This window comes from Accipiter gentilis, chromosome 25 (assembly GCF_929443795.1).
Source record: "Accipiter gentilis chromosome 25, bAccGen1.1, whole genome shotgun sequence".
NCBI lineage: Eukaryota > Metazoa > Chordata > Aves > Accipitriformes > Accipitridae > Astur > Astur gentilis.
The window spans coordinates 3,561,893-3,585,348 of record NC_064904.1 but is presented as its reverse complement, the minus strand read 5'-3'; the positions used below and the strand labels follow the sequence as shown (position 1 = coordinate 3,585,348).

General features: G+C 34.8%; 1 protein-coding gene and 1 long non-coding RNA gene across 7 annotated transcripts in view; both read left to right on the top strand.

Annotated features, from left to right (window-relative positions):
• Positions 1–23,456, top strand: part of LOC126050575 (uncharacterized) — a 186,952-nt gene that overhangs the window by 149,902 nt on the left and 13,594 nt on the right. The gene's annotated exons all lie outside the window — the stretch shown is intronic.
• Positions 1–23,456, top strand: part of EML5 (EMAP like 5) — a 119,580-nt gene that overhangs the window by 82,530 nt on the left and 13,594 nt on the right. For 4 of the 6 annotated variants that reach the window (XM_049828595.1, XM_049828593.1, XM_049828592.1 and 1 more), the window contains 8 exons: positions 9,516–9,594; positions 10,667–10,796; positions 11,487–11,585; positions 13,719–13,739; positions 16,625–16,798; positions 18,263–18,471; positions 20,439–20,596; positions 22,947–23,061. In XM_049828595.1, the coding sequence (XP_049684552.1) occupies positions 9,516–9,594; positions 10,667–10,796; positions 11,487–11,585; positions 13,719–13,739; positions 16,625–16,798; positions 18,263–18,471; positions 20,439–20,596; positions 22,947–23,061 (985 nt within the window). Of the gene's footprint in view, positions 1–9,515; positions 9,595–10,666; positions 10,797–11,486; positions 11,586–13,718; positions 13,740–16,624; positions 16,799–18,262; positions 18,472–19,925; positions 19,966–20,438; positions 20,597–22,946; positions 23,062–23,456 lie in introns of those variants that run through there. The other 2 variants (XM_049828597.1, XM_049828598.1) reach the window with 2 other exon arrangements.

Here is a 23,456-nt window from a genome sequence, read left to right as displayed (position 1 = left end):
TAGTAAAATTACCATACTATCTTATTGACATGGGGATACTTATTTTAACTTCTGTTGAAAACAAAATAGCATTGGCTGTGAGGCAGCACTTATGTCTTTGATTTTAATTATTTATAATTTCTGAATAATAATATTAAAAGTATTTTTATGTAAAAAGATGCCTATTGTGTGTCTAATGTGGTTGTGTAATAGCTTTATGGATATTCAGCCACACAAAAGAAATTGGAAAACCATTTCTATCCTTTACTAAAAGTTCTTTCTTAGTATGTTTTTGTACAAGATAAATTGCTCAGAAGAAAAATCCATCATGGATGGTTAATTTTGAAAACACTTCTGGCTCAGCTACTCCCTGAACTGCATATCACTGGAGGTTTGGGGGAAGAATTTGTAGGATATCACTCCATTCTTATTCTGTTCTTATACTCCGTGAAGCATTTGCTATTTGTCACTGTCAAAGGACGATGCATTGATTAATGTACCTTACGTAAGAATGGCTGTACCAGGACATCTCAAAACTAAACAAACAGGAATTCTGGTTTAATTTTTCACCATAAATTTACCATACTAAAGATTTGCAAGCAACTAAGACCTCTGATAGAGTTTGTCTCTCATAGTCATCACTATCCTGTTTTCTTAATACATACCATTACTCAGTCCATGTGCTGAGATCTCTTGTATGGGAAGATCCCAGTGTTTGATATTTTTTAAAAATTCTTTAGGTGCTCTGCATCTACTCCCAGATGCAATTCAAAACCAGGCATTGTGACAAAATTGCTTCCGAATTTATTTTTTTTTCTTGAGGGGTTTTTTATGTGTGTGGACAGACATATGCAAAAGTACATAATGTATTTTAGATCCTTGTGTATTTATAATGGAAAGGGAACTAACAAACTATTTACAAACTAGTCCTTTACTGATCCAGAAGTGAGCAATTTTTTTTTTTACCTGATACAGACAGTAAATAAACCTCAATTGTACTTCCAAGGCCATGAGAGAGGGAGGAAGCTACTGAAATGAGGCTTCTTTTATCTGAACCTTACAATTATCACCTTGTAATTGCCACTGAAAGAGAAATGCAGAGATTTTACACAAACATCTTCTGTACGTTTTGGATAAATGAACAGAATGCAATTACATTTTTTTGCTTACTGGTTTAGTGACTGTGATATGAATATAAATAGCACAAATTCCAAAGTACTTTTTGTAATAAAATGGCTTTATCCTCTCCTTTTGCTCTGTCAACTTGTGTGATTTGGCAGAGGGGAGAAGCCAGGAATCAAAATAAGAAATTATAGCAAGGAAGTTTCTATTAGCAGCTTCTTCCCTCTGTTCACCCTATTTGCAGAATGTTAGATTACAGGAAAGTTTAAATTTTAAGTTAAAAAAAAAATTAACAGTTTTAGAAAGAAAGCAGGGTTTTCTGAAGCTAACCTTTCTGTGAATCAGTTTCTGCACATTGGAATGTACATATAGTGTGGGGCATTAACCTTGAGATTGAAACCCCTGAAATTTCTGGAGATTTTCTTCACAAGCAAGAATTTCATTATTATTAATTACTAGTATTACTGTGTCTCTGAGCACTAGCGATAGATGAGAACAACATTATGGAAAGGAATGGTCTCCCTTTACCAGTTGGAGGCAATTTTTCCTCCCAAAGCTGAGCTAAAACTCATGTCTTTGAGGAAATCAAAAAGCCAGTTACCCAAGGTATCAAGGCTTACCAAATAATCTCCAGTCTTGAATGCAAGGAAGAAAACCTGTTCGTTTTGCAACTAAAATAATCAGATGTGACCAGGAAAGAAATGTCTAGAGTGATTGTATGGCCCAGTGATGAAGGTTGGAAGATTTGTTACTTGGGTTATGATCTGTGTAGACTGACTTTATCAACAGAACCTGTTATTTGAACAACATGCATTTATTGCAGACCTCAAGGATAGCTGAAACACAGACATATTGCTGGATAGGTTGAATACAGCGCCACATAATATTTCAGTGATGAAGAAGGTCAGCACAAAAGCCTCTTACGAAATCTGCCTTGTACCAGTTGGGCATCCGATCATATCTCCATATATGTAAATATTTCCCAGGTGATTATTAGATACGTCACATGTGGTCCATGTGGAAAATCTTGTTCCATATTTAAATCATAAGACTGAGAAAGCAGAATTGGAGATTAAAGAATTGAAACTGTCAAATGAAAGCTAAAAATTTTCCACTGACGATGTGAACATTTGGTTCAGTGGACTCAGGAAAATTGTAATAGCAAACTGTGCTTCATTCTTGGAGAATTTCCCCTCTGTAGCACTCATTCTGAAAAATATCTGAAAGTGTTTGAATTCTGTAGTCCTTGAAGAATTGCATGTTATTGACTGTAAAACCTGTTCAAGATACATTTGAAATTTATTGGGAGAAAAGGTTTAGCTGTTTCCTGTATGAAGAAATATTGCATCAGTCTTGCATTGCAGAATAAAGTTGGAAGTAATTAGAAAAGATTCAGTAAAACAGATTATTTTCATTGGTGGGAAAAAAGAATCCATTTCTAAGTTGTTAACAGTTTTCTTAATTTTCTGGTAAGTTTTCCCTAACAGATGAGAGAAGAATAATTTTTGCTTCACCTATAAGTGAAAAATACTGATAACTAGTATCCTCCTTGCTGCACTGGAATTGCTTGGTAGTTCTTAAAAGCAAATTGAAACGAAGTGGACCTGCTGATCAGACTAATGAAAAGTGCCCGTGCATAGTACAAATATTAGGAAATAATCTGTACATGCCCATATATTCTGATGGTTAATAATGATTTTTTGCTAGTCAAAGTATAGGAGTATGCATCATACGTGGCTGAGAAAACCCATCCAGTGCAACAAATTTGTGAGGCAGATGCTGAAATATCTTCAGTCAACAAAACTGAATTAAATAATCATCAAAAAACAGTATATTTCAGCAGTCCTCAGTACTCCACACATTTTGACTAGCTGAGATAGTTGTATGTTAGTATAACTGAATGTATTTTTATGAGTGAACTTGAACATCTGTCTTTAATAGTGAGTTGGCTGTTCTATCCATCAGCTCATTTTGGGAGGTTAAACCTGCACAACCTTTCTTTGAGTAATTCAGGTGTCGTGTTTGTCAACTCTTTGAACACTTGATATACTCCAGAGTTTTTTGTGTCTGCTTCTGCTTTCTTTCTCTGTTTACAGTAGGAATCATTCCTAAGAATTATATTCTCATGCCAACACATGTTCATAGTTCCCATTTAAGTGAATGGGGAGTTTTCTGTACAAAGAAGAGATTTACATAACTCATGAATTTGTGAATAATACCCTTGAAAAAGAAGTATACAAACCAGAAAGTCAATTATTTCTATGAATAATTCACTGACACCTAGCTTTCAGCCAAACTTGTAAAAGTAATCCTTTTCTTTTTCCCACCTGCTGCTGAAAAGAGGTTCCAGGTAATGCTTTTGTTTTGCTATCTAGTCCATATTTTACTGTCATCTCCCATTTTCCTTAAAAAGCCATCTGTCATGTTGGGTGCTATACCATGCACCTATCACTCCTCAGAATATTACTGTATTACAGATTTTAAATTTATGTGTGTTCATTATAGTTCTGTTCCATACAATAAGCTAGATATTTATTTACCTACCAATATAAAATTAACCACATGGACCATTAAACTTGCCTTTGTTTTACAAATAGTATTTTTCAATAGTATTTATTAAAATATAGAGGTTAGCACTCTCTCCAGTCCCTAGTGCACAGCTATCCACCTGAAAAGTGGATTGTTTTATATTTGATGGGACAGTCTCACCTGACATGTTAAGCTGTATATATGTTGCTAAATTATTTAAGTATTAGATTACCTATATTCACATTAGTGTGTACAAAATGACACTTAACTACTCATAGGACACATGAAAATGATTATGACTAATAGTTGTCAAGAAGCAGTATTTAAAAACTACCAGGTTTCATTATCTTCTAATGGAAATCAGACCTCTAGAAGTTTCACAGGTGACTTTGAAAATCTTACCAAGAGTAAATGGAAGAACTCCTCCTTATTTTAAAATTAATTCTCTACTTCATGCTTGCCAACACCTTTTAGGGAGGGCAGTGAAAATCACTTCATGCTGAAGGCTAGTGCAAAATCAATTGCTAAGTTCTCTCCAAGTCCCCCAAAGTACAAGGTGCAGCTACGGTGATCCTCACAGGAAGGGACTTTTTCTTTTGTACCAACAGCTGTAATTTGCTCTATGAAATCATGCCCAAAACCCACTTGGATTTTTAAAACAGAAATAAATGTTGTAATTGACATTGTCATAAGTTACCATGGAACTCAAAAAATTGATGGCAGTTTATATTGACCATGGAAGACCATACCTTGTTCTGTAAATAACTTAGAAACTCAGTATCAATAATAAAAATAGGGAGTGAAATACAACATTATACAAGACAACATGGGTAGCAGTATCAATAATACTGAAACTATGTCTGAAACCATGAAAAAGAAATTTCTTTGTTTCACAGACTACTTCAAAATGCTTGTATTCCTTTTTTATGGTCTCTTAACAAGAAATATTAAAATATACCGATTCTATTTTCATGTTGAAAATAAAGTGCCAATATTAAGGTATTTATTTCCCCTATGATAGATGGCTGGAACTTTCCTTCCACATGTTCAAACTGACCCCATCCATATGTGCATTCACCCCAAAATGTTATTCATGCTCTCCTTCCCATCTTTTGCACACAGTTTTTGAGCATGCAGCCAGTTACATGTGGGTATATGACCACTGTGTGTTGTATATGCCATTAGTCACTTTCCTGCACATTAAATAATAAATGAAAAATATCTTTGGCTTTCGCACCTTTAAAAAAAGCCCTTGGAAAATCTATTCTGGTGTCCTTCAACTTTCCTGCATTTAAATGCACAGGTTGTCATCTTGAAACTTAATTGGGGAAAAAAATACATACGTGCTTGTAATTCACATTCCAGTTCCACTGCTCTGAATCAATATAGTCTTTCATAGATGGGTACTTGTATAACTTGTTTAGGTCACCTGTGAGATAATATAGCTGAGTATAAATTGTCAAGTCAAGTTTTACTGACCAATGGACGTTCACTTTATTCTTTTGTATGATAATGTGTAAATGTACTGCAATGATTGGCTAAGGATGGATATCAACCTATATTTGTATCTGTTTGTCTGTACAGCCTTTAAGTATAGATGGTCTTTTCAAGCGGCTGTATAATGTGAGATTGTTTTACCTCTTCTCCCATTCTGTCACGAGGGATTAGCAGACAGTAGATGTTATAAAAATGCCACATTCTAGATCCAAGGAGCAGACAAATCTTCCTTTCCAGTCAGTCCAGTTCCAGTACCATTGAGCCTGTGCCAGAACCATGTCCTTTCAGTTTTTACTGCTTTCATGAAACTTCAGATATGGTCTCCTGCTTTATTCAGTTTTTCTGCTTTTTTTTTGTCTCTAACTCACTTTTCCCTCCATTTTTCAGGGACATAAATGAAATGGGGGGGGGGGGGGGGGGCGGGGCATAGAAATGAGGCTTAAGTGCTCTGTGTCAAATGTGAGGGTGACAAGTGGAAGAAGGGCTCTTTATGCTATGTTCTATCAATTTCTAGAGCAATAGTAATAAGTGCTGGATTGTCCATCACAAATCAGAAATTAAAAAGATAAGGTATTTGGAAGCATTCTGGAGTGAGTAGGAGATTTTTATAGCTGCTTCATAGGATGAGAGAAGAGGTAACGTGCCAGTGGAGAACTAGTGAACGTTGATACCATTTATTATAGGTTCCTCATTTTCCCCCTTCTCTGATTCTTGGGGAAACTAATGGTTAGGACCAACAGAATCACTGGTATACAGTCTGCCAATTTTCAACACTTCAGCTTTGTTCCTGATTTTCATTTTTAAAAAAGAGAAAGGTACATGTTGTGTTTGCTTAATTTAAAAATGGATTTAAAGTCAACATTACGTAAGTGGTTTTTAAGCAGCTACTTTTGTATAAGTGTTTCTAAGGAACTTCTTGCATTTGTAAATGTGCTCCTAGTTATCTAATAAATGAGCAGCAATTATGGAGGTATCAAAGGAATTAAGGAATTTTAATTATAATTCAAAGTAATAAATTGTAGGTGGAAAAAGATTGGTTAGCAGTGCTTAATATCATTAACCTGTTACACAAATTGGGTATTAGATATATTTAAATAACTATCATTCTTACCCATAAAATAACAGGATATATATAATCATAGGTATGTACAATTCATTTAACTCGTTAAACCTGTTCATTCTTCAAAGACTTTTGATTGCACAGGCAGACAACTGGTTATTATTTTGCCATTTAACTTCAGAGATCATAAGCACTAGAATTTGTTCAGTTTTAAGCAGTATTTATATTCATATGCAAAAAAAAAAAAACCAACAAAACCCACTCCAAAACCCAAACAAAGCTTTATTTGTTAATATTTTGGGAGGCCAGTGTGACCATTTCAAAAAAGATATTAGGGAAAAAAGTTCTTTATGAAAGAAGAGGGAATCTTAATGTAAATTTACCTCAGAAGTTTGATGAAGCTGTCTGATTCCTGCCCCCCCACCCCAGCAAATTTGAATTGGACCTGGGCTGCATTACTTTCTCTCTGTCTCTTCATTTACTTGAATGAATAAGGGTAAGTTTTTATTCTCTGTATCACTGAAGTGCTTTCAGAAAGCCCATTCCCCATACAGAATCTGTACCTTCCAATTTTTGTTCAGTAGCTTTACTTGATCCAATTTGAGTAGCACACAGTGATAAGGTTTCTATGGTACTGGGAGATCCCTGTTACCTCTTGATTGGTGTATTTGTAACTGAAAGTGCTCATGTACTATGAAGGTGGGGAGCAAATATGGTGAAAGAATTTTTTGTCTGCAAAAGTTTAGATGATCTCTCGCCATATGTATTTAATATGATAAACGTTGTGACCTATTGGGAGTGTTTTCTGTTGATAATTTAGAAACTTCTAAATAAAAGTGTAGTTTCTTTGGGTTTTCAAATTAAAAAGTGAGAATTTTAATCATACTTAGTGATACTATTGTTGTAATATGACGGACTAGATGAGAGGATGCTAGGAGTCAGTGTTGATAGGACAAAGAGAAGAAAAGACCTGGAAAATAGCTGGAGGGGCTAGGAATTTCACATCAAGTATAAGATCTGGAAAGAGCTGGTTGAGACAGTAGTGATTTGGGAGTGGTCATGAAATTGGATGTTGGGATTGCTGACAGAAATGGGATGTATTCCTTGCTTCCTGTACTGGCCAACATGCCTGTATAGATGATGAGGGCAGCCCAGACTGTGCTTGGTTTGCTTTTCGTTCTCGTTTCTAAAAGTTAGGAGAATACTTTTTCACCTTCACACACTAAGGGACAGGATGCTGTAGCTGTGAGCTAGGTCCAGGCTGTATCTGAAAAGCAAATTCAAATGCTTTGCTTTTCTGTCTCAAAATGTATGTGAATTCCTTCTAACTGGAAACCTCAGAGAGGAAAAAAAGATCTGTAACTGAGAACCTTTGAGAATGAAGTCTGGGGGTACATTCCCACCAGATATATTTCGAGCAGGAGTGAAAGAATGTATTTAAATGCTGCTATCTTTTAATATTTGTCTAAGTGGGAAGACCTTTAGTGCATGTACACATTGGACTCCTTTACCAACCTGCATTGCTATATATGGTAGATGTCCCCAGATTTTGCCTTTACTGACAGTTTATTAGAAGTCTGTTTTCCAAGAGTAAGAATCTTGGAGTAGCAAAAACCAAGTGTTAGACTACCATTCTTTGTGAAGTTATAGGTTTTCCAACTTTGTGAAGTTTAGTTTGCACTTATTTATCAATTAATATGTAATATGAGCCTTAGTTATTTTCCTTCATGCCTTAACTTTTCTTTTTAACTTTAAATTATTATTTCATACTTTGCTCTGATAAGAATTTGTTTAATGCAGCCTGTATTCCCTCCCTGCAGAAAGACTTACTGTGTTAACTGTCAAATGTAAAGTAACAATATTTCTTTTTGGATCTGGATTTGGGTTTTCTATTGTAAAGATTTTACATTTCATAAAATCTCGATTTATGGTGCTGAATTAAATATTTCGAGTACCTCCCTCTGGCCCTATCTAACACAATAGCGAGTTTTACTAAACTTTATCGTGTTTGGGTGATCCAGGCATCCGTCAGACTTCTTTACCAAACAGAAATTTTTCACCTGTTTTTCTTTTGTAATTTTTTTTTTTCCATAGGTACTTCACAGGCTTCTAAGCATAGAGGAAGTAACTGAAGTGTCTCAGAACACAGTTTATAGTTGCATTATAATATGTACATATTTTTTGATTGGTGTTACAGCATCAAATTATACTAAAATTAGGCAGGGAAAATTGAGGAATAAAGCTCAGAAAATGGTATTGTATTTTAATAACTGAAAAAATACCTTTTGAATGTAGTTCAAAATATAGAGTGTACAAACAAATCATAGTCTATTGTTCTTAGAAAAGACACAGTGATTTACATCAAAGTCATCATTCAAGAGCAGAGATGGAATTAAAAGTACTTCATACTAAAAAGGGAATATGAAAGAGAGCTGACCTTTTGCTTTATGTGTGGTATTAGTTTGCCACACTGCCTACTGGATTAAATCATCTGGATTTCATTTAATTGTAGAATTTATTTTTAAATGAGTTGTTCCTCTTAACGGTCAAACTTACAGGTTTCTTTTCATGGCCACGTGTGCTGTATATATAGAGTCAATAACAAATGCTCCTGCAAATTACTAGAAATAACTGCATGATTTTGATAAATAGGACTTATTTGTTTGTATGTTTCTTTGTAGATGAACAGTTGAAAGATATGTTATAGATATTTATCAAATATATCTAATTGAGATTTCTTAATTAAATCTGCACTATTCAGAACAGTGGAACATAAGTTATGGCTGATATTCATGCATTTGCATGGTGATGGTTTACGTCCAACTAAGCGCTGATCACTAACTTGTTTCTGTTGATATAAGAGCAAATGCACAAATGTACCTGGAGTTCTCTACAAAGTATTACAAAAATAGGAAAAGCTAGGGCCTACTGAAGGCATGTGGGAATTGGAATGACTCTCTTAAGTATTTAAATTAATCAGGTAAGCCTTTAAAGTTTATCCAATAAAATTGCTACAGAGAAGATTGAAGTACCTTAAGAATATAGCATGAAAAAGCTAAGAATGTTATATCGGTGGTCATTCATTGTAAAACAAGCTTTTGCATTAACCTCATGGATTGTTGAAGAATTGTTGGAAAACCTAGCATGTTAAACAAAGGTGTGGGGTTTTTTTCCTTTGACAGAGGTATTTTTTAAAAGATGAATACAAATATCAGTTAAGTAGGATAGGGCTATAAGTTTTCTATATGCAGTAGCAGGTTGGAAGGTACTGTGTTAGTATGGAATGGGTGACGGACAGCCTTCTCTTATTCACAGTTCTTTATTTCAGACCACCAGTTAGTAGGGCATTGCCACAGCCGGAGAAACTTCAGACAAATAATGTTGGGAAAAAAAAGAGACCTATAGAGGTAAGAAAAACATTGATCACTTCCTCTTCCTCTCCTTTTAGGATTATTTTTTTTTGCCAGAAATTGACACATTTGTGGACTCACTAAATGATTGTTTAATTTTAAATATATTAAAGATGGAAATACTGAATAGTGAATAAGCAGCAAAAAAAGTGGGAGAGAACTTTTTTTTGTAAACCTAAAAAAGCTTGATATTACTTTTTCTTGCAAATGAAATGGAACGCAACTTAATTCTTAGTAACAATAAAATTTTTAAATGCACTGCATAGAAAGCAGTATGTCCTGTTTAGATAATTGGATTGTTAATGGGTTTATTATTGCTAATAAAACTAAACATCTTTTACTGCAAAATTTTTTAAAATTTATTTTAAAACTTCATTTAAAATTCATCGTTCTTAAGAGTTTTAAAAATAAAATAATTTTTAAAAAATCTATTAACAATGCCTTTAGCTCAGGCATTATTTTTTTTTTCCATTACATGGCCAATGCAAATAAATTACTCAATCTGAAGTGGAAATTTCATCTCACCTTCAGAATGCAATTCTTTGTATCAGCTGAAATATTTTCTGCAACATGAACCAAAATATTTGGTGTAGCATAATAAACAGCCTTTTGACATCAGTGTTCTAGAAGTTTTAGGCTATGATTCAGCTTTCTTAATTGCCAGCTGGAATTAAATTGTGGACCAGTGTTTGTCATTCTTTGTTCCTTAGTATCTTCTGCATCAAAAGAGCTGTGTTCTTCTTGGCTCACTGTAATTTATTTATTTATATGAATGAGTATGAGTATCTCTTTCTGTGTATATACACGTGTGTGTATGCACATATAAATATTCTACAGCATCCACCAAACAGAGATCATAGGATGATATGACTGTGTGTGACAAGAATGAGCAGCAATGTAAGCTGACAATGAAGGCAGGATCTCAGTTTCTATTGGTTTGAGACATCGTTAAACTCTTTTTCCTTTACTGCATAAGGACATATTTGAAAAATAAAATCCTGGAAAACATTTTAAAGTTCATAATTGCTATAAGGTTTTGAGTATCTAATAGATGTAAATATCTTTTTAGGACCTAATTTTGGAGCTGGTATTCGGGTACCGAGGCAAGGACTGCAGAAACAATGTGCACTATTTGAATGATGGTGCTGATGTAATATATCATACTGCATCTGTTGGGATCTTGTATAATGTGGCAACAGGTAGGAGAAAATCCACTTGAGGAAAAATGTTTCTTCACACACATGGAGTTACAGTTTATGAAGTTACTGGTATGCTTTAAATCTTATACTAGTATGTGGAAAAATTATTATTTGTTGCCGAAAATTCATTCTGTAGAGAAGATTCATAATAGCTGCATAAGCAAACTAAATATATTGAAATGTTTCTGGTGACTGAATTTTGAAGGAAGTAAAGTTTTGATTATTTTGGTATTATCTTTCTGAAATTTGCTTGTTAAAATGATCACAGAAACTAAAACAACTGAAGAATGAGGTCTTTGTAGTTTAATGTTTCTTCTAAGAGTAAATTAATTATTTTTCATTTGGTTTACTTTTCAGTCCTCCATTTCACATACATTCATTCCCAATAATCAATTTAGTTTAAATAACTTAGACCTTTTAAAGAGTAACACAATGCCATTTGTTTCTGTAATATTTAAGCAACTTGATGTAGAAAACTTGAGGGAATAGTTTGGAGTTATTGACTGCTATTTGTTAAAATAGAGAAAAAAAATAGGAGTTTCTGTTTCCTGGTTTTAAGCTCCAAACTGCAACATCACCATAATGCTGTTTTCTAACAAATATTACAAAATTTTCAAACAATAACCATGTCTATGTGTGTATAAATGTTTTAATTAAAGTGGGACTTTTTTATTTTTATTTTTTTTTTAGGCTCTCAGTCTTTTTACCAGGAACACAATGATGATATTTTGTGCCTCACTGTAAATCAGCACCCCAAGTTTACCAACATAGTGGCAACTGGCCAAGTAGGTATGTTTGTATTTTTGTAAAAAGAAATTAACATAAAAGCATGCAATTAGGGCTTTGTGAGTTCATGATAAATCACAAAAATACTTGATTATGCTATCTCCGTTTGTATGAGTGTTACTCAGTTACCTGTCCTCTTTATATGTCTCTGTGAGTGTAATTTAATAAAGTTGAACAAAAAAACATTGAGGCATGAAAGAAGATTAAGCTTATCTTTCATTTGGAGTGTTATCAAAAATATTTTTTTAGAAATCTTAAGCCCCATGAAATTAGTCTGGTTTTATTTAACTATCAGCCTTGTTAGGCTTTCAAAAGAGTCATAGCCTTTCCAAAGAAGTTTAATTGAGCTATCCTTCATTTCTATATGGACTAAACCCAGAATTCTTAAAATAGATGTCACTTCATGTAGGTTTTATCTCATCAGGCAGATTTATAATAACTCCCTGGTGTTTTGATAATATGTAGTTGTAATATTCTAGGCAGAACCAAAACCCTAATGGTGTTTCCCTACAGATAAATTTAGATTTAAGGGGAAAATATATGTTTCATAGTAACACTAAAATTGGATCTATGAACTAACCAGCTTAATTAAAAAAAAAAAAAAAGAAAAAAACCCACTGTGCATCTGCATAGGTTTAACTAATACTGCTGTTTCTAAATTTTGCCGAAGAGTGTAATTTTTTTAGTCCTACAGCCCAATTGCAGTTTTCTATCTTTGATTGTTTCTCAGCAGATTCAAAACCACATTGTTTTCCTTAGTGCATACAATAAAAAAAACCCTTTATTTATTTTAGCCAGAATAGCTTTTTTTCCCCTGTAGGATTGTTTTAGAACTTTCATTTAAATATGGTCAGTTTGTCAGAGTTTATTACCTGCTTCCCTCTGTCTTTCAGATTTTTAGGTGCATGTCTCATTAAAATTGACTCATGGATAGTAGTAAGTGCTTAGCTAAAATAGCTTCATTTCTTGGTGAGCTTCTTGCCTCACATCAATTTAAAGAAATAATTAATGGAAATTATTTAAATGAAAAAACTTACCAGCAGATTTTTGCCTATGCTTTGATTGCAAAGAACATTTGCAGGAATTTCAGACCTCTTATTGTCTTTAGGAATTTGCTTTTTCAGCTTATTTCTTAATCTGTCCCTGATTGCCTTTCCATATGATAGAATATATGGGAAGAATATAGGCGTAATGTGAAAATTTGTTCTTCGCATGGATTTTCTTCAGTGTTTGTCTTACTGAAGAAGAAGCACAAGACCCTTAGTGCTATTTTATTTCAGCATCGTTTATACGTGACCTAGCAGTAGAACAATTTTAACTGTTTTGTGATGTGGATTAAGGCATACAAATCAGGAGCAGATGACACTTAAAAATTAAACTACGAAACATGTTTTAAAGTAGAGAATTAAATCAGAAAAATGAGCAGGAAGCAAAATATCTTCAAACAACGCTTATTTTTAGATTCTGAACAGATGCTAAGGGGTACATACTCCATAAAGAACATACTTAACTGCTGCTGATTTTCTTACTGATATGACTGGCACAAACATAGCTTCACCATCATGATTTAAATCCTCAAAATATTTACAGAAACATTATTTCAAGTATTTTTAAAATGCAGTGCTGTTATGCAGAGTCTTACTTCCCAGAAATGTTAAAGTAAGGGTAATAGTTCCCAGTACCTGAACCTTTATAATCCTGATTTCTTAATGCTCCTATAGAAGAATATTGGGTGTATTTGCCACTTGTCAAGATCAGACTCAAACATTACTACTTAGCAGAATAGCAATCAGCATTTTTTTCACTTAATTTGTTAAAATATCAGTAACATGTAAAATATGTTTTTTATTTAGTTTGGCAGAGAGAGACCTAACATACAGCAAAACTAGATTTTTATGTTGTAACTCAAAATGGAAATCAAAATATATTCATTCTACGAATTTTTATTTCTGATGTGACCGGCTTTTATGAGTAATTGTTTATCTTTAACACTAAAAGCAGTACTGGTGCTGCTGCAATGCAAAGAGATGACATCAAGGTGTGTGTTAAGAAATTACACTAAATGTGGCATATATTTTCTTTAGCACTTAATCTTATTTCTGGTCTAATTATTTTTCTGCTGCTTTTCCATTACAGGAGACTCAGCAGATATGTCAGGTAAGGGAAATAAAATTTTAACATCTTCAGGTGTAGTTAGCCTATATAGTAGCCGTCTACAGCTTTATAGAGCTATAAGTGACGTGAATTCATTTTTGGTTTAGTAAAACCCTGTATCAGTCATATTACTGTCAGCAATGAATATAAACCACAACAGCTCAGCAAACTGTAAATATAGAAACAATTAAAACATTAGAACACACTTTAAAAACTACTTTTGTTGTAACATATTCACTTCTTGCTGCCCAGTGATTAGTGAGTTCTAATACATACTGCTACTGTAGCATTCCTATGTATGCTTGCAGGTTTTATAGACATGTTGGGGCTGACAATTAACATTTGTTTTAGATACTCAATTGAGTATAATTTTAAATATGCATTTCTAAAGTAAATTCTGTTGAGGAGGCCTAGGTGACTGAGTGAAAAAAACTAATCACCTTTCACATTTATGTATGATTTTCATGCAGTTATTACCACTGATCCAAAATGCTTGTTATGATGTCAGTTTAATTTTTTCTGTATCATTTTGGGTCTTTGATAGTTTGACAGTCTTGACTGAGCTATTTTTTATTAATACATTGTTTTTTCAACTGTAGTCTTAAAAATTCATCACTATCATGTGTGAGTGAGTTCATTGTTGAGCAGCCATAATTGTCTTGTGACACATCTTCAGAGATGCATAAATGTGTGTTTGTGTGTACCTAGAAAGTATAATACTCTTCATGTGGATCTAAAGCTTGTTCTGTGAAGAACAAATGTACAATGGCATTTTTCATGTGTGTTGACTTTTTAAATATGCCAAATTGTGCTTGCTCTAAGGATGGGAGGAAGAATATAGGTACCTTTTCCAACACTTTTAAACTGTATAAAAGAAGCAGTTATGATATAATTGTTTATATGAAAGAACATCTCTAGCCCTACATATAATGCCTGGAGACTTTCCCTCTCTCACTTGCCTTCTTCCTACTGTGACTTTAGTTTGAGCTTGTGTATATTACTAAATTCTGTTGTCACTTCCCGAAACCAGCACTCTTACTGTTTTCTTCTTTGTGGAACCATTAGTCTGGAATCCAACCTGCTGCCTGCCTTCATTAGAAAGTTGCATAGTTTCACTTAAAATTTATCGATGGCTATTTGGCACCTTTCTATGTGGCAACTTCTGCTTTTCTAGTTCCAATTTTCTGTAGTTTACAGTGATGCAGGGGTTCTTGAAGGAGTAATGTTTGTAATAGTCTGGAAGGGCAAATTAAGTTTCATAATGACGTGGTATAGATTCGCTTCATCTTACTGAAGATATTTTTTGTCCTGCCAGCCCATGGTAGCTTTATCTATCTTCTCCCAGAAGGAGATGACACCTTAGAAAATCTCTCTTGTGAGAGCAGATGTTGAGCAGCTGGAGTACTCCACAAGCAGGACACAATATCAGGACAGAGACTTTCATAAGAACACCATCAAGTAGGAGGACTCGAGTCCACGTTCTCTGTCCTGCAAATCTTGCTCTGAAAGATTTTGTCAGTTCTTATTCATGAAATCTAGGTGAAAGTTTCTGTCTGCTACCCAAAAGAAAAACTTTGACTAAGGTTATAGGGGAGTCACACAGGTCAAGGGCAATACAGAGTTTTACCAAGGGCAGTGCTGAAGTGGAAAACACAGTTCAGAACCATAATAAAGCTTTCCCTTCCCTCAATTTTCCATAAGGACAGGAAGGAGTTTGCTGAAAATTTTGAGACATACCAGTTGTTGCCAACCGCTGCCCTTTTTGTTTTAATGGCATGTCTATAGTATGCTTTAGTGCCTCTCAAAAGGTGACGATAACAGCATGTTGGTGCCATGGGAGGAAATTCCAATGGGAAAGAAATGAAATTAGGAAGACTGTTCTAAAGGCTGATTTGGAACAGCTGTGGGATTGTGATCAAAAACTTAGTTTCACGTGGCTAAAATTTTACCTAGGTCCCTGTGCTTATTGTGTCCCATCATATGTGCACCTTTGAGGGACGAGATTTAGCTGATTAGAAACACAAAGCATGGAGTGGAAATAGAATTTAGTTTATGGGAATCTGGGTCTATGACAACAACCAGTAACCTCCAGACTCTGCAGTCAGATTTACTAGAGAGCAGAAGTAAGGAAGTTTGAGGGAGAATCTTACTGTCCTGGAAATGCCCTAGGTGGTATTCAGAGATTGCAAACTATACACGGATTGCAAGATCTTTGGAGAAAGCATTGGATTTGGAAAAAAACTAGCTGTCGTCATAATAGAAATAATCACATACATTAGTAACATGGAAAGATGGTTCTTACTGCAAAGAGCTTGCAGTCTAAACAATGCAAACTAAATTAAATACCCTAGTTCTTCTACATCAGTAAGCAAGCTGATTATTCAACTGATGCTCTCCTAAGAGAGCATGCATTTCAGACAGATGGCCATTTTGTAGAAAAGGAGATTTTGGCCTTGCACTGTAAACTAATTTATCTGCAGCTATCACTTGTCCAAAAGCCCCAGGTAGAGATTACATTCTTGATGATCTACTCAATATTTGTGAAGGTTTTTGAGTTAGCATGCTGAGCTAAGTTTACTAGGAGAAAAACAGGAGAAGACTGCTTTCAGAGCTGCTGCTGTGCTTCAGAAGTCCAGTAACAGGTTAAGCAAAGTTTTCATCTCCAGTAGTGCAATAAGGCCAACTTCTTAGTCCTACTTAATGATCCTGTTTGCCGTAAATTAGTTTCCGAAGGGAGGCCAAAATCTCCTTTATTTTCTTTCCTTTTTTTTTCCTGTCTGACCAGAACAGTTTTATTTGTCTTATTAAAAAATATTAACTTCTTCCATAAGCAAATCATTAGACATTTTCAAAATGTATACTAATTACATATTTTTGTATTTGTGTAGCTACAGCTCCTTCTATTCACGTCTGGGATGCAATGAACAAACAGACACTGTCAGTACTGCGGTGCTACCATTCAAAGGGCGTTTGCTCAGTCAGTTTCAGTGCCACTGGCAAACTGCTGCTCTCCATAGGGCTGGATCCCGAACATACCATTACCATTTGGAAGTGGCAGGAAGGTAGGAAAGTGATTGGTTTTGTAGAATGTATTTATATTGTTAGAGGTATGTTGGCTTGAGTCAAGACCAATTGTAACATAAAAATATCAGCAGATGGAAAATTATTACAATAAAAACTGTGCACTGTGCACTATGCAAGAAGAGGTAAAATAAATGTAATTATGCATAGTAGTAACTATCTAGTAACTAGGTAGGTGGTAACTAAATATATCTCTTTTGGAACTGTTGTGTAAAGATCAAGATAGTTCACTGATTTCCAGTTAGAATAATTAAAGAAAATCTTAGTCTTCATTCTTTTTTTTTTTTTTTTTTCAGTCATTTCTTTGCTGCTTGGTAAAAACTTTATAAAATCTTTTGCTCCCAGAAGAAATCTTCTATTCTTCTCTGTTCGTATTCTCCTCTAAAGTCTGATTACTGACTAGGTTGTTGTATGCCTAAAGTTATCCCCCCAAAATAGCAAATTGTAGAGATGTGATGCCAGTACAGCTCCTCTATACAGCTATGTAATTGGTGTCTTAAGCTATACTACATGTTTTCAGATTGGCTTTGATCTGAGTTCAGGATTTAGGCTAAAGCGTTTTGGTCAGGTCCTTTCCTCATCTTCTTCCTGTCTGGCAAAACCATGCCCAGATTATGAAACTGATTCTCTAGTCTTAGGGCTTTATTTCCTCTCTCTTTGGAGATTTCTGTTGATCAACTAGTATCTCTCAGAAGTTTAAAGATTAGCTATCAAATTAATAAAAAATGATTCTTCACAGCTTGTTTGCTAGATCCTGTGGAGCTAGACGCAATATCAAATGTGTATTTGTACAATCTTAGGTAGTATGAAGGATGTGCGGTAAAAGCCCGTGCAGCAATTCACTGCTGTTTCAGTCAGAACATGCCTGTGCTCATTCGTAAGAGTTGATACAGATTCAACATGGCAGCTAAGGATCCAGATAAAGGAATCTTCATGTGGGTTGAAATGTCTGATTTTAACACCCCTGAAGAGGCTGGGAAAGCGTTACCTTTGAATCTAAGACCATATGTAACAAGTCAGTTTCTGCATTTTCTGCGGAAAGAAGAAAGTTTTCCAACTTTGGACGAAATTTGCAGATAAGTCATTCATTAGTCTCTTGTAGTTTGTCTAAAGTTTGGGATTTTCAGAGGAGTTGTAGGAATTTAAGAGGAGATGGAAACTTACTTAGATCTGATCTCCTAAGTTTTTTATACTCCTGAGGAAATTGAAAATTGTAAGTAGATGACGCCTTCATTAGGTGCTACACTTTGCTACTGGATCTTACTAAATTATTATTTTTTTATCTGCTTCTTAATTTACTTTTAATTTAGGAGCAGTATGTGCTTTTCTTCCCAACCTGTGTGGTCTTGGATGACTCATCATTCTCCATAATTCTATTTTTTTTTTTTAACCATATATGTTTATTTTTCTCAGCAAATTCAAAATGTCCATTTTCTTTCTGCCAGGTGCCAAAATTGCCAGCCGAGCTGGTCATAACCAGCGTATATTTGTAGCAGAATTCAGACCAGATTCAGATACCCAGTTTGTTTCTGTGGGAGTAAAACACGTGAGGTTCTGGACTCTGGCTGGAAGAGCTCTTCTCAGTAAAAAAGGGTTGCTGAGCTCCATAGAAGATGCCCGAATGCAAACGATGCTATCTGTAGCTTTTGGAGCGGTACGTACCTGAACAAACTATTTTAAAATGCATACAAACAAATATTCTTTTACCCTTCTGCCTTTATTCAGTTCCATGAGACTTTTCTAACCTGCTAATGAGTATGTCAGTTGTTTTATTAAACTTAGTTTAGTGTTTCTCCTACTTGCCTGCTAGTTAAAACTAATACCAGCTTTCTTTAGAACAGGAAAAAAAAAAGATTATGGATTTGTATGTTTTCAAAAGAAACAAACATAGGAGCTTTGGACTGATAATACGCTGCTGGGTATTTAATCCAGGTAAAACAAAGCTGGCTAGCCTGCAGGAACCAAACAGTAGAAATGAGGTGAATTTTTTGCCTGCCTGGGGGTGATTGTGTTATAATTCATATGGATTACTACTTAGGGGTGATGTGAGAGCAGCATTGTCTTGGGGCATTCATTAACATCTATGAACGTTAGATGACTGCAGTAGGGTTGTGTTTGCTTTGGGGTTTTTTTGACAGATGCAGGCCTTGTTGCTAAGTTTCACAGCTTTGCCATTTCAGGAGTTGTTCCATATGAGCAGCACTCATCTCTTCAGCTGGGCAGATAGCCATAGATTTCTTTTGTGAAGTGGTGCTTCTCTTTTATTGTGTGTGTTAGTCCTGCTTGCCGATCTGCCTGTTGGGTCCAGACTGAATTTGTACTGTTGATTTTGATTTTTGAAACTGTAACTGGCCTGTGGTTTCATTTTTCATGAGGCTGTTTTCCAGAGTGGTCTCTCTCTCTCTTCTACCTCTGATTTAAGAGAGAGTCCTACAAAGCAACAAGGTATCTTCCAAATGATAACTGTTAGAGATGCACAGCCCAGGCATTAGTCTGGGGTTTGGGAAACCTCGGTGAACTTTCCTATGGAGGGGCAGATTCTTAGTGTAAAGATCAGGCTGTATACTGAGTGTCGAAGTATGGTATGAGGTTATGAGGATGCAAAGCTTGCAGGGGCTTTGTAAAAAGCTGTGCAAACTCAGTAAAGTCAAATGTGATGTGTTCTCCATACTTCCTGTAGGGAGCAGTTCTGGGAGTGCTTTTCTTCCTTGATTTTGTCTCAGAAGGAGCTAGTTCAGGTGCGGCTAAACAGGAGTTGGAAAGAACACAACAGTTATGCTGTGAGGATGAGCAGGGGATCTACTCCCAAGTTCATTTCCAGTCCTCTTTTATTCGCTCATTTATTAGGGCACCCCCCCCTACACCTCTTAAAAAAGGATGTAGAACATCAACCCACCTCAGTCAAGGAAAATGTTCTTGCCAAATCTACACATGCATACTGGTACTCTTAAAATACTACACATGATTTTGAATTTGAGGATTCTTCACGTAAGTTACTAAAACAGTTTTGCACAATAACCAGTTCTTGATGGTTTTAAGTGTATCCTAATAAATTGCCCTTAAATTTCAAAGGTAATTAAATGTATTTTTATTGCCTTTCAAAAACAGGAAGCAGAAGTAAAGAAGAACAGGCAGCTTTTAGTTCTCAGTTAAGTCAAACTGTTTTCTTCATAAACTAATGGTTACTGTAATCCAGTGAGTACCTTCACCTAACAACAAAAATGAGTGCAAGCATAATGTATATAGCAAGGGGGTGCAAATTGCCCTTTTGTGTGACATGTCAAAACTGTTCTTGGTTTTCTACTTTTTTACCACAGTTTGCACACCTGATAGACTGAAAACATAGATAACCCCATGGCTGAAGCTTAAGTCGTTGCATTTCATCTTGCAGTGCAGAGCCTATTAGCTACAAGAAAGCATGTTACAGACTTCAAGAAAGAAGATAGTAGCTCATTGTTTTGTCCCTACATGTTCTTATTACACCTTCCACAATTTGCTCTTCTACAGCAGCAAATAAAAGCAATCTAGCCTAAATGCAAATAGCAATGATCTTTATTTCTGAATGTTTTTCTTCCTGCCTTACTCAGAATCAGATGATGAGTATATTTTTCCCCTTTTCAGAATAACTTGACATTTACAGGTACTATCAGTGGAGATGTTTGTGTTTGGAAAGATCATGTGTTGATACGAATTGTGGCCAAAGCTCACAATGGACCTGTTTTCACAATGTATACCACATTAAGAGATGGTTTGATTGTTACAGGAGGCAAAGAAAGGCCGTGAGTCATCTTTTTTCTTTTTTCTGCATGCACTTGTATTCTTTAAAAATGGTTTGGATTCATCCCATTTACCACTAGGCAGCTGAGACATCAAAGCTAGAAGAGTAGTCACTTTCAGATCCCTGAATAGGTGGTAGGAAAAAAGGTAGCCACCACCTCCAATGTGCAGGTAAGCCCACATGAGCTTCAAGTACCTATTTTTTTTCCATTGATTGTAAGAGAGAGAAAGCCTGGAGTCACTAGGATCCTGACCTGGGTGCTGTGCTTATCCCCCTTGACTTTAGGTAGTTGAATCAGAATCTAAATGCTGTACAAGTAGTTCTTCAGAATTTTAACTTCTAGGTAACAGTCATCCTTCTAAAGCATACATGCAAGCTTCTTCAGGCATTTTATGATGACTTTACATTATTTTGGTTAAAAATAATAGGCAAGTGTAAAATAAATTATGTGAATGAATTAACAGTTATATTGCATTATCAATTGTACTGCATTACATCAGTCAGGCAATGTTTCTCCAAATACAAATACACAATTATCAAAGAGATGATACAGTCTTCCCTCCTTAAGCTGAAAAGGCTGAAGTATTATAATCAAAAGTGGCCTTGAAATCACCTTGTCATGTTATTAAATGGTTCAATGGTACTTATCACAACCGTATTATTTTTGAGAGAAGGCAAAAACATTTAGTTTGAAATACAGCTTTAAGCATTAAAAAATTACCTAGTCCTTGGTGGGTTACTTCTTTTTTCTGAAGTTGAACTGAGGTTGTTAATCCAAGTAATTTGCACAATTGTGATTAAATAAATGAATGATAAATATTAAACACCATAATGCACAGCTTCTTTTAAAGGAAGGATCTGTTCAGTTATGATGGCAGAGGCAAACTGTCTACTCTCAAATCGAAGGTACAGCAACATCGTTTGTTTCTGCGGTTTTAAGCAAAATATCTCTTCAAGCATTTTAATTTTTTCTTAGCACCTTGTTAATGATAAAAGAAAATAAAGTGCTTCAGCTGTAATACAGTCGTTGTGATGGCATGATAGTGCCCCATTTTGCAGGGCACAGGCCACTTGCTACCTTTTTGTTAAATAGTCCTTGAAGTTCACAGCTGATATTCAGACCCACCTGAAAACTTACTTACGCCTGTGCTTGAAATATATTCTTCTAGTATTTATAAAACATCAATGTGATTTTATTTGGAGAATGTTCTCTCTAACATTAGCTTCAGACCCTCTAAATAATTAGTATTTGATGTGAAAGAAATAGTAATGAATAACAGAAATAAACAATAATTAATTTCCTGTGGGAAAATTGAGTATTTCAAGTACACAAAACAAATTCTACATTTAGGAAAATTGCATGTCTGCTTCTGCCTTGGCATTCTTAATGGCAATTCACCAGCCTCTTTTGGTAAAATCTTTTTGCTGAGTATGATGACCAATCATATGTCAAAACAGTGCTATTGGGAAGCAAAGGATATTGCAGTGCAAGGACTAGCAATTTATAATTCATTACAGTTCTTTTAGTAATAATAGTACAAAAGCAGTAATTCTGATTAAACTTTCTGGAGTTCTTTGTCAGGGTTCGTTCAGTAAACAAAGTTGTAACACTGGCAGCTCAGTATTGTGGAACACTATATTTTCTTTTCTGTTGGGGGAGATGCTTTTCTCTTTGAAGACAGTCAAAACGTGTCCCAGCTCAACTGGAAATGCCAGATTTGTAACTGTTTTATTAAACATTATCTCCTTTTTAGAAAATTTTTTTATTTCAATGTGTTCTTTACTGAAATACCAGTTCTCTTGAAAGTGAGTGGGAAATACTTAGTGCTTTCATGGTTAATACTTATTAGTTGGGTATCTTGTGCAATTAACATTGTGTGATTTTTCTCCTGTATTTTGTCATTTTTTTCACAGCAGTGAAAATAGTGAAATTTTCACAAAAGTTAAAATCTTGTCATTTATTTCACAGTAGTAAAATACATATCTTTCCTGTTTCCATCAACTGTATTTTTATAATCTCTGCCTGTCTTAATGCACACTTAACTGTTCCTTTGACTAGACAGATTACCTAAGAGCTACTAATTCAGACTAAGTTTAGCAGTGACTATCTTTCAGCTTGTTCCGTAAAGTAGTACAAGGAGGATTTTGAAACAGTATTTCTTGCTTACCTAGGAGACTCAGCATATTAACATCACCTGTTCAGTAAAAACAAATGGAATCTTTAATGATTTAGAACATACTAAAATGCCTTGTTTACAGTATGTTACATTAAATAATATAGTTCTTTCATACATTAATTGTCTTTTTTATGCCAGCCATTATACTCATGGTTGTTCCTGATTTCTTCATAGTTCAAAGGAAGGAGGAGCAGTTAAGCTATGGGATCAAGAGCTGAAACGGTGTCGTGCCTTCAGACTAGAGACAGGACAAATGACGGACTGTGTTCGCTCAGTTTGTAGAGGCAAGGTAAAGAAAGCATCGTGTCTTTAAAATAAAGCTTATAATTTGTGGATTGATCTATAACATTAAAAATATGATAAATTGCTTCCTCCTTCTCTTATAATTAGGATTTGAAATTAAAGGTTGAGCTAGAAGGTGTCTACAACTGATTTTACAGCAGAAAAACCCTCTACTTTGGGAGATCTTAGCCTTACGTAGGATAATATTCTGTATATATTTTTATTAAAGACTAACTAAGGATTTCTCTTCTATTTTCTTTTTCACACTTCAAATAACTGACTTACAAGCAATAACTCAACTAGCATCATGATTTATATACAGCTTTGTACTTTAATAAATCATAGAGGAGTTTAAAAAATAAATTATCTTTGTCTATTTGATTATTTGATTTCAGCAAACCT